This window comes from Ursus arctos, unplaced genomic scaffold, assembly GCF_023065955.2.
Source record: "Ursus arctos isolate Adak ecotype North America unplaced genomic scaffold, UrsArc2.0 scaffold_33, whole genome shotgun sequence".
Lineage (NCBI taxonomy): Eukaryota > Metazoa > Chordata > Mammalia > Carnivora > Ursidae > Ursus > Ursus arctos.
In genome coordinates, this window is record NW_026623019.1 from 23527627 (window position 1) to 23541512 (window position 13886).

Sequence of the window (13886 nt, forward strand, 5' to 3'; positions counted from 1 at the left end):
GGGGACGCCAGCCCTAGCATGGTCTAGACGTTTCTGGAATGAGAAATCAGTCTCATCCGTGGTCTAGCCCAGCTCACCAGGAGGACAAAACTTTAATTAGCCATGCCCAGATCTTGCCTTTTCCCCTTGTTTCCTCTGAGCCTCCCTCCTCAGAAGTTTGAGGCATCTTAACAAAGAAATAGGGATTCCTGGCTCTCTCTCTGCCTTTCCCCACGGGACACACGACAAACAAGTATATGCAAAGTGTCAGGCTTGTGAGAGGCCCGCTGTTAATGTCCCATCCTTTCCCATTTCTCCCCTCTCCTAATTTGGAAAGTTCATTAATGACATTCTGTAGCCAACGGGGAGGTCATTCCTTCAGTTCTAATGAAAATAATAATTGAGCTCTGGAGAGCACACCGGTGAAACTCCCTTCCAGCCATTTGGGGTGGACAGTGAGGCTGGATACCGAGCCTCTCCTTTGGTTTGCTGGTGCAGAGGGGAGAAGCTCAGGAGGTGGGCCCCTGACTCCCACCCTCCACCTTCACGTCCGCGTGCCTCGATTCCAATTTCCATTCTGTCTTTGTTTTACAGTTGTTCAGCACATCAAGAGACATAACATTGTTCTGAAAAGGGAGCTAGGCGAAGGAGCCTTTGGAAAAGTTTTCCTAGCTGAATGCTATAACCTCTGTCCTGAGCAGGACAAGATCTTGGTGGCAGTGAAGGTAAGAGAACACTCCAGAATGTCTCATTATCCGTGGTCACACTCACGTGTGGAACTACATTATTTCATGTTATATTTGGCCAATTCAGGAGCAAATTATGTCTGCTCTGGTGGATGTGTTCGGATTTTCTGGAACTAAGTGGACAGCGGGAAGGGTGTTTGGGGTACCTAACTGTCAGAGCTTCTTCTCGGCGGCAACCTACCAGTGCTAGGCTGTGAATAGCTCTGGGCTACGCTTCCAAGTCAATGCTAACTAAACAGTGGATGGAGGTCAGTAGGGTCCAACAGAATTCTACCAGCCAAGTCTTGGAGACTCAATCTGGGTTCTCAGATTGCTCGGTGCTTATGCCAAGCTCGGCGGCAGCTTGTCCTCAGTAGAGGCTCTGGGAGGGAGACTGGAGTTTGCTTTCCCTCCCAGCCCTCTGTTCCGCTGACATCTTCTGTTACACCTTACCCTGTCCCTCCCAAATGTTCCCGGAGCCCCAGGATTTTATACAGTGCGGGCGTGATTCCATCCTGGGGTGGATGGCATCCCTTGTAGATTGCACCACACTAGAATAAGCAAGGTTTTATTGAGACAAAGGAGGCTGAAAGTCCCTACTTCCAGCCACTTCCCCCCGAAACTCAAAAAGGAGACCTGGTCTTCAGTAAGATAAATGTTACCGGAGAGGATGAAATTTCCACCGAGCTCTCTAAAACAGAAGAATTAACAAAAATAGCACAAAAGACTTCAGCAGATCTTTTACACATGCATTGTCAAAACTGGAAAAAAAAACCCAACTCACCAAGGTATTGAATAATATATGTAAAAGACTTAAAAGAGGCATATATTTATAAAATGAATTAAGTGACAAAGGAATAGGGGCTTGGCTAGTATAATGTAGCTTCTTGGCTTCACGGAAGATGATTGGATTTTGTTTGTTTCTGCCAAACACAGAATGTTTACACAAGTGGTGTTCGTTTACTAGTTACAACCAGGACAACCTTTCATGTTTAAAAATCAGAGGTCTATTCCATTAGTGCTGTACTTAGCATCGAAATACTTTAGTATACACATAATAGGTAATTGAGGAGAGAGAGAAAATTCTTCTGGAACTTACCCATCCTGTGGACTAAGCACAGTTTCTGTTAAATGAAGAAACAGTGCGTTTGCTTTCCTGAAATCATCCAGAGTAACCAACCTGAGTGGCACAGAGGCTCTTAGACTCTCACCAAAGGTTTCTAAAAGCTGCACTTTGGAGTGAATAAAGGACAGAACTTTCTAGAAGGGTAAACGTAATATCAATAAACATCATCTGATAAGCTGGGCAAATGGAGGGGGAGAGCGAGCCAGAGGAGAGGAGACAGGAAGGAGATGCTGGAAAGGTAGGAGGTCAAGTGGGGTAAAAGGTGTAAAATAAGAATCTTTCCATGACTCGGGGAGTGGAAGGGGGTTATTCCTGCTGTTGCGACTGCTTCCTCTTTTCTTTCATTTACCCAAAAAGTTTGTTATTTTTTAAAGCACAAAATGTTCAGAACATTTGGCGGTGTTCTATCTGCAGTCTTTGCTTTCCTCTGCCGCTTTTCCCCCCACTTTGGATAAATGGGACCAAAAGGTGCCTCTATTTTTGTAGATTCATAGACTGATAAAATATGAGAGCTGGAAGAAGCTTAGGGAAGATCTGATCCTGGTCTAGCCATGAGTCATACGCGAGGATACTGAAGACCACGGATTCATGTTCCGGGTTCATGTTGCCGCCCCCTAATATTTGGAGGCCACCCAGGGAGCTAAGTCAGGCCTTCAGACTCTGAATTCAGATTCTTGAATGTGAGAAAATTCTGGGAGATTAGGGAATCCTAGCTGACAGTGTAGGAGTAGCCGAGGGACCTCAGCCAGATACGGAGAGAGATTCACCACATTTCTTAGTGGGGAGAGCCTTTCCTCTTAGTGCCGTCCCATAGTCTCTGGGTGCTTTGCTCTTCTTCTCTGAATGCCCTTGAAGAGAGAGTGCTCCCCGGCTAAATTCAGGGCACCCTCAACTCATGCATTACGTTTCCTTCCCAACACATGCTAAGACAGGGTTTTGGGGCCCGGACTGGTCATGCTGAACGATCAGCCACAGCATCAGCGGGGTTGTACGCAGTTGCCCTGCCCACAGCCTGCTCCTGTCTAGAAACATCTACCACTTCTACTGTCAGTGAGGCTTCTCCTTCACTTGAATCCAGTCCCAGCCCTAATCCCACCTCTGACCTAGACGCAGGACAGGTCCTCAAAAACCTCCTGCAAATAAGTTGGCAAATTCATGACCCAAGGAGAGTGCTTGTGAATCAATACTGCTAAAATCAAACCAACGCAAGAACAACCGAACCAACAAAAACTTGAATTCCCCTCTTTATCAACTCCTGACTCCTTCTCTGCTAGTTCCTTCTTGTTGAAATTCACATGAAACTGTTATTGCAAGTGGGGAGGACGAAATGCCTGCAGCTCAAAAATTCATTCCAACTTCAAGGTCGCACACCTAAGAAGTCTCATCTCAACGACCTTGCATGCGGCTGATCAGAGGCTTGGCTTGTGTTTGCTTGAATGACTTCTAGCTTCAGAGAGGATACCCATTTTAGCTTTCTGGGATCCAGAGGCTGCAGCCACCCAAGGCACGAGTCAGACCTTCCCCAGCTCCAGGATGAATGGACCAGGATAATACACGGACCTTTTACAGAGCTGCTCTCACCAGCCTGACCTGCCCATTTCTCAGGCTGTGGGCTGGCCAACGGAAAGTGTATTCAAAGACTATCCTCTGAGCCTGGGAGGAAAATGTCTATGGTTCAGTCCTACCCACAGTAAAGCGATTTTTTAAGGAATGAGACAAACGGAATGCAGCTTCCAGGGCCCGCCCAGCCTGTCACCTCTGAGGAGTTGCTGCGAGAGCAGCTCCTCTTCCATTGGAGGCACCCAGGGATGTTTGACAGGCTTTCTGCCCGTTGCCTAGCAACCCCTGCAGCATTGATTATGCATCTAAGAAATAGCAGCTATTGTCCTCTTTCTGTCTCTAGAAGGAGCTGACTGATTTGAAATCCAAGGCTTTGCATTCAGACTGACAGATGTCACTTTCACGTAAATTCTGGCGTCGCCTGCCCCAAATGATTTAAGAACTTGAGGGATCTGCAGAAACCCGTTTAAAGATGGATCCAGAGGCACTCAAGAGTCCACTCTCCCATTAGAGTATCTGCTTGTTTGCAGCCAACCAGATTGACCTTATCTTGATATTTTTTGGATGACCTTTGTTTTTTTAGTGAAATGGACGCAACAACTATTTTTTTCCCTCTACGCCAAATTACAGTTGGAGAACCCATAAAGAGGATGAGAAGCGGAGGAACCCATCTTTGATCGGAATGAGTTACTTTACCTTTAAGTAACTCAATTGCCACAGAAACGCTTCGTGGTAGTTTCCCCGCATTAGCTGTGGGTGCGTGAGCTATTTTTGGCTCCATCCAACCTGCATTTCAATAGCTACGGTGCCTACGACATTTTCTTGTACTACGAATGCACGCTGATTTTTGTTTTTTAAATATAGCCACTTCGTGGGATTCATGGCCTCTCCTCCCCCTCTCCACTAACTCAGGTGTATTTCTAGAAACATAAAATGCTGCATACAAGACAGACTTTAGAAATCATATAGAACCCAAGTCTCATGTTTTATAGATGAGAAATCTGAGACCCAGGCAAGTCGAGTGAGTTCCTCGAGGTGTAAGTTAAAGCGAGCGAGGGAGACGCACCGCACAGGAACATTCGAGACTAGGAATGGTGCGATGTGACTTCAGAAGGTGCTTCCTTCCAGATTTTTGCGTTTCATGTTTCTGAATATCTTCTTGTTAATGGAGGAAATAATGCTGATTTTCTTCACCAGGGGTTTTGGGAGAGTTGACTGATAAGCCCTCTGGCACGTTACCTTTCTGCACCCCCAAAGTAGCATCTAACCTGTTTTGCCATTCCTATATGTGGAGAGCCCTACCTCAGCCCCTCGAGCCACACAGCTGCCCTTAATCCATCCGCTCTCCGTTCAAGTTGCTCCTCTTTGGAGACACCTCCCCTCGCCTGCTGTGCCAGCCAGGTCAGACCTCCCTATTACATCTAGGAAGGCATCTATACGTGCCCTTTACAGCATTTGTCACGGTTGTTAATTTTGTACGTCCCTGTGGGCTTATGATTGTGTGTCTCCTCCACTAGAGTGGCCTATCCTTGAGGGTGAGAACCATGCTTTTTAGCACATTTCTAGTATGTAGCAGCATGGAATAAATGCTTGTTGAATGAATGAAGGGACGGACAGATGGACAGATAAACTATAGAAAAAATAGCCTTTGAAATAATGAAGAGTCAGCAGTTGGCATTTCTAGGTAAGGAAATGATCTGATGAATTACTGATAGTCATAGAATTTTATAACTGAAAGGAACTGTAAAGATGATTTATATAGAATAATGTAGTTTAATGAGAAATCATTTTAGAAATGATTAAACCACCATGCAGATATATAGAGCTATTAACTGATGTTCTTTAGCTTATCTCCCACATTTTGCCAGTGAGGAAATGGGAACCCGGAGAAGGTGAAGGACCCATCCAAGGTCACGTAGCTTGAATGAGGGCACTTAATGTCAGACCCAGGACTAAAACTCAGGTCTTCCCATCAGTCTGATGCTCATCTTACACCACACTTTGTATTTATTGAATTTTGCACATGCCCTGGTAGACCCAAGTGAGGAAATTCAACACAATGCCACTTAGCAAGTAACGCAAACGTATGTGTTAGTTGTGCTCATTTGTATGTAAGGACGAGAGACACTTTCGTGTTTTTCCGAGTAGAGATGCAATTCAAGAAATAGGTGGAAATAAAGAAAACTGGATTCTGGAGTGAATATAAGCAAAACATCATAATCAGCTTTATAAGAAGAGTTGTAGAATGCTCATGGGAAACCTAACGCAATCTGGCTTAAGCAGAAATGGAAATTTATTTGCTGAAGCTACTGGAAGACCTTGCTTCAGGTACGGCTGGATCCGGAAATCCCTTCTCCCTGTATGTATCTCTTGGCTCTGATTTCCTCTGTACTGACTCTATTCCCAGATAGGTTCTCCACTTTCCACTGCGGTAAAGACTTGGCGGCAGTGGCTCTGGGCTTAGATCCTGCCATCCTAGCAACCCAAAAGAGAGCTCCTCTTCCCCAAAAATTACACTAAAGTCCAACGGCCAACTCCTACCGATTTGTCTTGAGTTGGGTCACCAGGTCCTCTGACTCTCTGGATAATAATCTGAATATCCAGGCCTGGGTCACATACATATCCTTGGAAATGGAAGATGGGGTCAGCTCTACACAACACACAGAGACTGAATGTGGGGAGCCATGGTTCCCTGAGGAGTATTAGAGATTCTAACCCTGAAGGAAGGGGTGAAGAGCTAAGAAGAAAAAAATAGAAGATGGCCAACTCAAATAGGAACTGTGGGGCAGCTAGGCCTCACATGACTGGAACAGCTGGGATCTAAAATCTCTCTCTGGATCTGAGGTAACCCTCATGACGGTCCCTTCTTCATCCTTTCAGCGGGAGACAACAGGGGTTGCCCTCTAGGCTTCCCTGCTGATGGAGTACAGCTATCTCTTGTCTTGCTGCTACTTCCTAACACTTGACTCCTGCTTCCAGGCCAGCTGCTGCTCACACAGTCTCTGTCCCTCCATACAGACTGCTCTAGAAGGAAAAGACTGTGTGTTCAGTGATTCCACTCTTGTCTTCATGCCAGGCCACTTACCTGTGGCCCAACCGTCCAAGGTTATCACATGACACAGATGAGGCCTTCTGTGGGGGAAGAAGCAACTAGAGCCAGTTGTCTCAGAACACAGTAGGGCAGAATAAAGGCTCAAAAAGGAAAGCTCATTCTCTCCCATTCTGAAACAGTGAAAAAAAATCCATAGACGAGAAGGGACATCAAGAGTTCATGAATTCAAGTGCTCTACCCAGGCACATTTATCTCTAACACAGGTGGCTCTTTTCTTTCTTTCTTTCATTTTAGGTTTTTGGCTCTTTAAAAATTTTTTTGTAGCAGTCACCCTATCCGTCCTCACATCTTGATTAATCCTGAAGTTCCCCCCCATTCCTCCCTTCCTGTGCTCCCTCCCCACTTCTCCATGTATAATGGCATGTGAAATCCTTGTTCCCACAAAATGGAAATGGTAGAAGACAAGATGAGTATATTTAAGAGAACACCGCTGCCCCAAAAAAGGAGTTTGTATACCTTAACAGGACACAATGTTGCAGAAAGTGCTATCGACTCTCATCTCTACAAGACTCTAGGAATAGAAATTATAGAACTTTTAATAGTGGCTTATTAAAAGACTTCATCGTCTTTACGGTCCAGACATTGTTTAATAGATTTCTATTATACTTTAGTGTAAGCCCGTTTTTTCCTTGTTCGCACGTGTGTGTGTGTGTGTGTGTGTGTGTGTGTGTACTTGCACATTCGCATACGCGGTAGGACAGAGAGTGACATCTTCCTGGTGAGGACCCCTGCTGTACTCGAGTCAGGTAGGCTCCGGCTACTACATTGCTCCATCAATGTCCCCTTTCTAGAAACTTCAACTTTTAACCTTTGACGGGAGATCTGTTTTTTGTCTTGTTAAGTTGTCTTGTTAACCCCATTTTCTGGCTCATCTCCAATTTATCCCCATCTTCTCAAAAATGCTAAACCCAAAACAGTGCCTTTCACTGGAATGAGGACTCCTCTGGTACTGAACACAGCTGGAGGCTTCATTTCACACTTCTGTATCTCTGGAGCCTGGGCCTTGCAGTAGCTGTGCTGCGTATTAATTGACTTTCGCATGACAACTCAACTCCCGATTGAGTCCCAGTCTACCCTGATCCATCAGCAACTTTAGTGAAATCAGCTCTGATTTTTATTTGTATTTAAAGCTGGTAAATATATCACAGCTGCCCTTACTGAAGGACTTCTGATTCATTCCTTTGAGTCAATATCACTCTAAATACGACTGTTGCTAGGAATTAACTTCATGTCTTCCAAAGACTTAGCATTTGTAATATGCGACTTGATGTAACGTGCACACATAAGCCATCAATTTCACCACCCAAATTATTGCAAGCATTTTAAAGCGTATGAATTAGGACTTAGCCTCGTGTTTCCCATTGGATGGTCGACTCGTTAGATTCTGAACGAAGAGTTAGCGTGGCTGTGAAAATAAAGATAGCAGCAATCAACACCCTGGCTATGAATCTTGTATTTGAAGCTGTCACTTGGTACATAATTAAAGCCCTCGCAAAGGCCAGTCACATATGATCGAGTTGATATACACAGAGTGTTGGTTTCTAGTACCCCGTGAGCACTGAGTGTGATCAATTGCATTTTCATATAATCACTTCATTAGTTTTTACATTCGTCGGGATGTAGGGGAGCCCCCAAAGCACCCTCCTTAGTTTTTAAGATCTTGTTTCTATCAAACTCTTGCTATCTCTGAATTTATTACAATATAGTCTTCCAAAGTTCACTTTTGTAAGAATTTGATAAAAGCTTCCTCTGCCACTCTTTAGAAGAGAGCCTATAAATTAGAAGAATCTCATAGCATTGGGACTACAGCTTATTCTAAATACCTGGCTAATCGTTGTTGAGATTAGGTGAGAACCTTTCAAGAAGGGTATCTACCTGAATTCCATTTCAGTTTGCTATTGTTTCCCAGTGTCCCAAGAGGCATGGTGACCCATTGGTAGCGTATTGAGATGGCTTTTATAGAACAGTGCTGTCCAACCGAACTATATCATGAGCCGCAAGTGCAAGCCACATTTGTATTTTTAAATTTCCTAGTGTGTCCATTAAAAAAGTAAAAAGAAACAGATGAAGCTAATTGTTCATACATATTTTATTTAACTCAACATACCTAAAATACTTGGACATTGTTGATATAAAAATATTAATGAGTTATTTTATTCACTGCAAGTTTTCAAACTCTGCTGTGTGTTTTATAGCTACAGCACATCTCAATTTGGATTTGCCATATTTCAAATGACCACCAGCCGCTGTGGCTGTTGGCTACCATATGAAACAGTGCAGGTCGAAGAGATATCGGAAGAGTCAACAGTCTTCATGAGCGACGGATCTTGACCCAATGAGCCTGACCCGGAAGGACTTAGGCACATTGACAGACATTCTCATGCATTTTAGTTGTTTCCTATGGGGGTTTACTCACTGCCTCCATATTTTAAGCATGGCGGTGGGCATTGGGCACCATGAGGTCTTACCATAATGATCTCTTCCTTTCTTATCCTTCACCTTAACTCTGTTTCTATGATGTTAAAAATTACAGGAGAAGGGGCGCCTGGGTGGCACAGCGGTTAAGCGTCTGCCTTTGGTTCAGGGCGTGATCCCGGCGTTGTGGGATCGAGCCCCACATCAGGCTCCTCCGCTAGGAGCCTGCTTCTTCCTCTCCCACTCCCCCTGCTTGTGTTCCCTCTCTCGCTGGCTGTCTCTATCTCTGTCGAATAAATAAAAATAAAATCTTAAAAAAAATTACAGGAGAAGAATGTAAGACCAATGTTTAAAAAAAGGACCCAATCTCTGTTATACCTTGTGTCTCCTAAACCACCTGTACTTTGAAATGCACGGTCATGTGTCGTACCCTACAGCGTCCAATCACATGGATGAGTTCCAATAAGCTCTCTTGCCTCTCCTCCTAGCTTCCTGTTAGTTAGCCTTAATATTTCGTGGAAGCATTTGAAAGGAATGTTAATTTTCCTTTCTTTTTTTTCCCCCTGACTTCTATTTTGCCTTCGCGAGTTTCTCAGTTCTGTGCTGAAGTTTATTGCATACTGCTCAATTCCTCCAACGCCGAATCAGTGTGCACTCAAGGCAGTAACTCGCTGTAGCTCTAGAGACCTCTCCCCTGAGAATGTCTTCAGAAAGGATGGTAGCTTTGAAGTGTCAGGGAATTCACCGGGAAGAAGAAGAAACGAAGCTGCAAAGCAGACACCAGGAGTAAGAAAATAGCAATGCTCAATGATGGGGCAAATATGCCTGTCAAAGTGGAGGCGATTGTCAGTGAGGGAAGCTGCCACCTCATGTCCATTGCCAAGGACTCGGGGAACCAGCCAAGCCTCCCTTAATTGAGTAAAATGACAATCAGCCATGGTACGAAAACAGAGATGATTTTTATAAATAGGGTTGATAGCAGGATTTTTCCAGCTTCTGATTGCTGTCTGGCTATGGTTCCACCCTTAGAAAAATTCTGTCCTTCGAGTGCCAAATTCAGAAGATGATTTTGCCCAACTTGTTACTGCCATATTTTCTGAATCTCTTAAAATAGAACTGAATCATAATTTAGAACAAGGACCCAACAGGCAAAAATGGATGGGCACATAGGATGAAGCTAAGTTTGTGGGATGTACTCACCCCATGAATAGTGAAATCTTTCTTAAATCCAAAAATTTTACTGAAGCACAGCTTCTGACATTATACTAAGAACAGTCTCTTGCTGCAGTATATTGCTTTGGGGAAATGGAAACGTTAGATGCTCGTTAGCTCTTTTAGTTTGGTGCCCCCCTCGCCAGAGAAAATCCTGTCTTCTCTCCCATCCTACCCTTCTACCCCACTGCCTGATTCTCTCTCTCTCTCTCTCTCTCTCACACACACACATACACGTACACACACGTACACACACTCACACACACAGTTTAGCATTCTTGAATCAACTCTCTATAGCTAAACTTAAGAAAAGAGGTTACATGTAGGATTTGTTCACGCCTTGAGATAATGGCCTAAAGGGCTCAGCAGCCTTCTCTAGCTCACTGTTAAAGACAGGCCGAGGCCCAAGAAATAAGCTATCTCAGCGAAGCAGGGCAGCCTCTGAGTAAGGAGTCTCGATCTCAGAGAAGACACCGCAGGCTTCAAAGTGCTTTCGGAGGGGAATGGGGCAGCATCCGGGGCCCGCTGTTCTCATGGGGCCATCCCTGTGCCTTACCCATGCATCTTTTGGCCTCCCTGGATCCTCGTGTGAGCAAATCGAGGTTTTGATTTCAAATATCACTCTCTACCAGGGACCCTGGGAGGCATCTCAGCTTACACTACCTCACTTGGTCCTCCTGGTGACCCTGGGAAGTAGATGAGATCGTTACCCTCACTCCACAGAGGAGAAAACCAGAGTTCAGAGAGGTCCCGAGCAGAGTCAGAATTTGAACCCAGATTTTTTTTTTTTAATTCTAAGCTAGAACACCTTCTTTTTGAGTACCACCGTTGTGAGGACCTGTCTTTTGGCCGGAAGAAGAGCACAACTGTTTGTGGGCAGCCCTCCAGGAGTCAGTGAGTCGGAAGGTCTGCTCTTCTTCCTTACACCTGCTTTCTCTGCGTACTTGGACCTGCGCACCGCCTTTCCAGACGAACGCTCACTCTTCATTCCCTTCCAGGGCTCTTTTATCTCTAGTTTACACCGACCTCGTGGGTCAAGGGTTCTTTTATTTGCCCAACACTGGATTCTGCTGTCAAACGCAGTAGTGGAGACAGACACGTATCCAAAATCATAATGCAAGTCCAAGGGCGAAAGATGTTCCCATGTGTATATTTTGGTCCAGCCGATGACAACATCCATCTCCTCCGTGTCTATCTCCTTGCCCTGTGGTTCTTTTTCTACCTAGAAATTCAACAAAACCGTGGGTGCATTAAAAACCAACCTAAACAAATCATGGAGATAAGCACTTCACCCCTCCCTCTGCAACAGGGATGAAGGGGCTGAGTCTGAGGGGCGCAAAGCCTATTTCTAGAGCTTCCAGGGAGCAGAGCCCCAGACCCCAGGCTCTCAGCCATGGTTCACTTTGTTATTAAATGAAGAAATGTGAGGTTTCCATGGCAACAACCCTACCAAAGTTTTATAGCCTCTCTGAGTACTTGCTGGACCAAATCTCACTTTTCAAAGCAGGTGTTCTTAAGGGACAGTTCTCAGAAAAGCACATACTAATGTGATAATGGGGATGCCCACCACTAGACCCTTCTTTTTTATTTGTATCTCCAGAATTTGGCATAAGAAACAACTGCCTCTAGCCTAAAGAGAACTCTAGATATAATTTCTGTCTCCTTGGGTCAGGTCATCACTGGGGAGAAAGCTTCAAATCCAGCTGAAGGCAGTTCATGAAAATGCTCGATTGTAGCAGAAAAGACTCTGCGACCTTATTGTTGCCTTTGTCGTCTTCGCGTTTCCTTGTCACTGAGGCGAGGCAGGCCCTGCATATTCATCCGTGCCCTCCTGTGTGGACAGCGGCCTTGGGCATGCTAGGTTACATATTGCAAGCTCATCGTGTGGCAGACTCAATGACGAGCTTCTTGCCCCCTTTGGAAATGAAGGACTTGCTCCCTCGCTTGCTGGGAAGGCTACAACAGACGGTCTCAGCTGCCAGCAGCCTGTGGGGCTCAGGGAGTCCACTCAAGGTCACACTCCCCTTGTGGGGTGGCCTCCATGCAATGGCTGGCTGGTATGAAGCTGCAAAGGCCCAGCCCCCTTGGCTCAACTCAGGGCAGCTCCGAAGGGACATCCTGTAAGGCCAGACGAGGCCTGTTGAGACTGCAAACAACCCAACCCCTCCCAGCAGGTGTTACTACCAAGAGCATGTCCTAGTAAATGTCTTGGCTGCTAATTTCCATACCAGGGTCTTTTCCTCAGGAACTTGACTTGTGGCACATTCCAAGGTCTAGAAGCTGCCCGGGTCAGGAGCATCCCCCCAAGAGAGCAGAGTCAAGGCAGCGAGCTACAGACGGACCCCCAGGGGCCTGGCAGGGTTCTTTGATCCTGGACACAGTGTGTAATCTCGCATTCAGTACACTTCTGATGGATGACCGTGCTTTCCTTCTGCTCCGGTGTTCAACTTTTTGTGACTATGATGTTCCCTTTTGCCATCGAACCCTGGTAAGGACTGACGCAGTCTCCAGAAAGGGATTCATGTACTCACATGCCACCTCTACCAGCAGGAGTCCTCTGGGCATCCTTTCTCCTTGTCCCTTCACTGTGGCTGCTGTCACTAATTACTATGAACACAGGGGCTAAAACAAACCAAATGATTTCTCTCACAATTCTCATGGTCAGACGTCCAAAATCAGTTTTGCTAAGCAAAAGGAAAGATGTCAGCTGGGCTGGCTCCCTCTCGAGGCTCTAGGGCAGAAAACATTTCCTGGCCTTTTCTGATTTTTAGAGGCCACCCACGTTCTTTGGCTTGTGGCCCCTTCTTCTAAGCCAGCAGCGTGGCTCCTGTATCCTGTCTGACCTCTGCTTCTACCCTCACATCTGCTCTCTCCTGATCCCTCCCTTCTCACCCAAAGACCCTTGTGCGGAATGACACAGAGACCACTCAGATAATCCCTCCACATCAAGACTCTTCACTTACTCACATCTGCAAAGGCCCTTTTGCCATACAAGGTAACATTCATAGATTCTGGGGATTGGCATGTAGATGCCTTTGTGGGACCATTATCCAACCTCTGACCATGCCCGAGTGAGGATTCCAGGTGGAGGGATGAACACGGGCGGAGACAGGGAGGCCTGGCCTGATGTCATGTGCGCAGCTGCAGAGACTTGTGAGGGGGAAGCATAGGCTTCAAGAGAGACGTGTCAAGTGTTCAAACTGGGGCGCCTGGGTGGCTCAGTCGGTTAAGCACCTGCCTTCGGCTCAGGTCATGATCCCGGGTTCCTGGGATCGAGTCCTGCATTGGGCTCCCTGCTCAGCAGGAGTCTACTTCTCCCTCTCACTCTCCTTCTGTGTTCTCCCTCTCTCTCTCTCTCTCTCTCTCAAATAAATAGATAAAATCCTTTAAAAAAAAAGGTAATCAAACTGGACAGCGATGCAGGAAAGCTGGTTCATTTGGGATGTACGTTTTAAGCTTGAATGAGTGTGAACTATAAATGTGACTTATCTCCCTGTTTGCCCATAAGCACCTGAGGCCAGGATTCGGGTCACTGTCTTTCTGATGCCACCACAGCTCTGGCTCTGTGACTGGCACAGGGCAGGAGCTCAGCACAGGTGTGTGGCATCCACGAATGTCAGCATTGCCCTATGACACTGCGGTGGCAGAGTGGGCTGGGAAGAGAACTAAGGGCACCTGAGCCTGGCTGGCACGACCCAGGGCATCTTCATCTTGGCAATGTGACCGGCCTACTTGGCGCTCACTGGACAGGGGCAGT

The 13886-nt window shown here is 46.0% G+C and overlaps 1 protein-coding gene across 2 annotated transcripts in view; it reads left to right on the forward strand.

Moving 5' to 3' along the window:
• The window catches only part of NTRK2 (neurotrophic receptor tyrosine kinase 2), a 319588-nt gene that overhangs the window by 239570 nt on the left and 66132 nt on the right, over positions 1–13886 (forward strand). For both annotated transcript variants that reach the window (XM_044391113.3, XM_057305572.1), the window contains one exon: positions 574–704. In XM_044391113.3, the coding sequence (XP_044247048.2) occupies positions 574–704 (131 nt within the window). The remainder of the gene's footprint in view (positions 1–573; positions 705–13886) is intronic.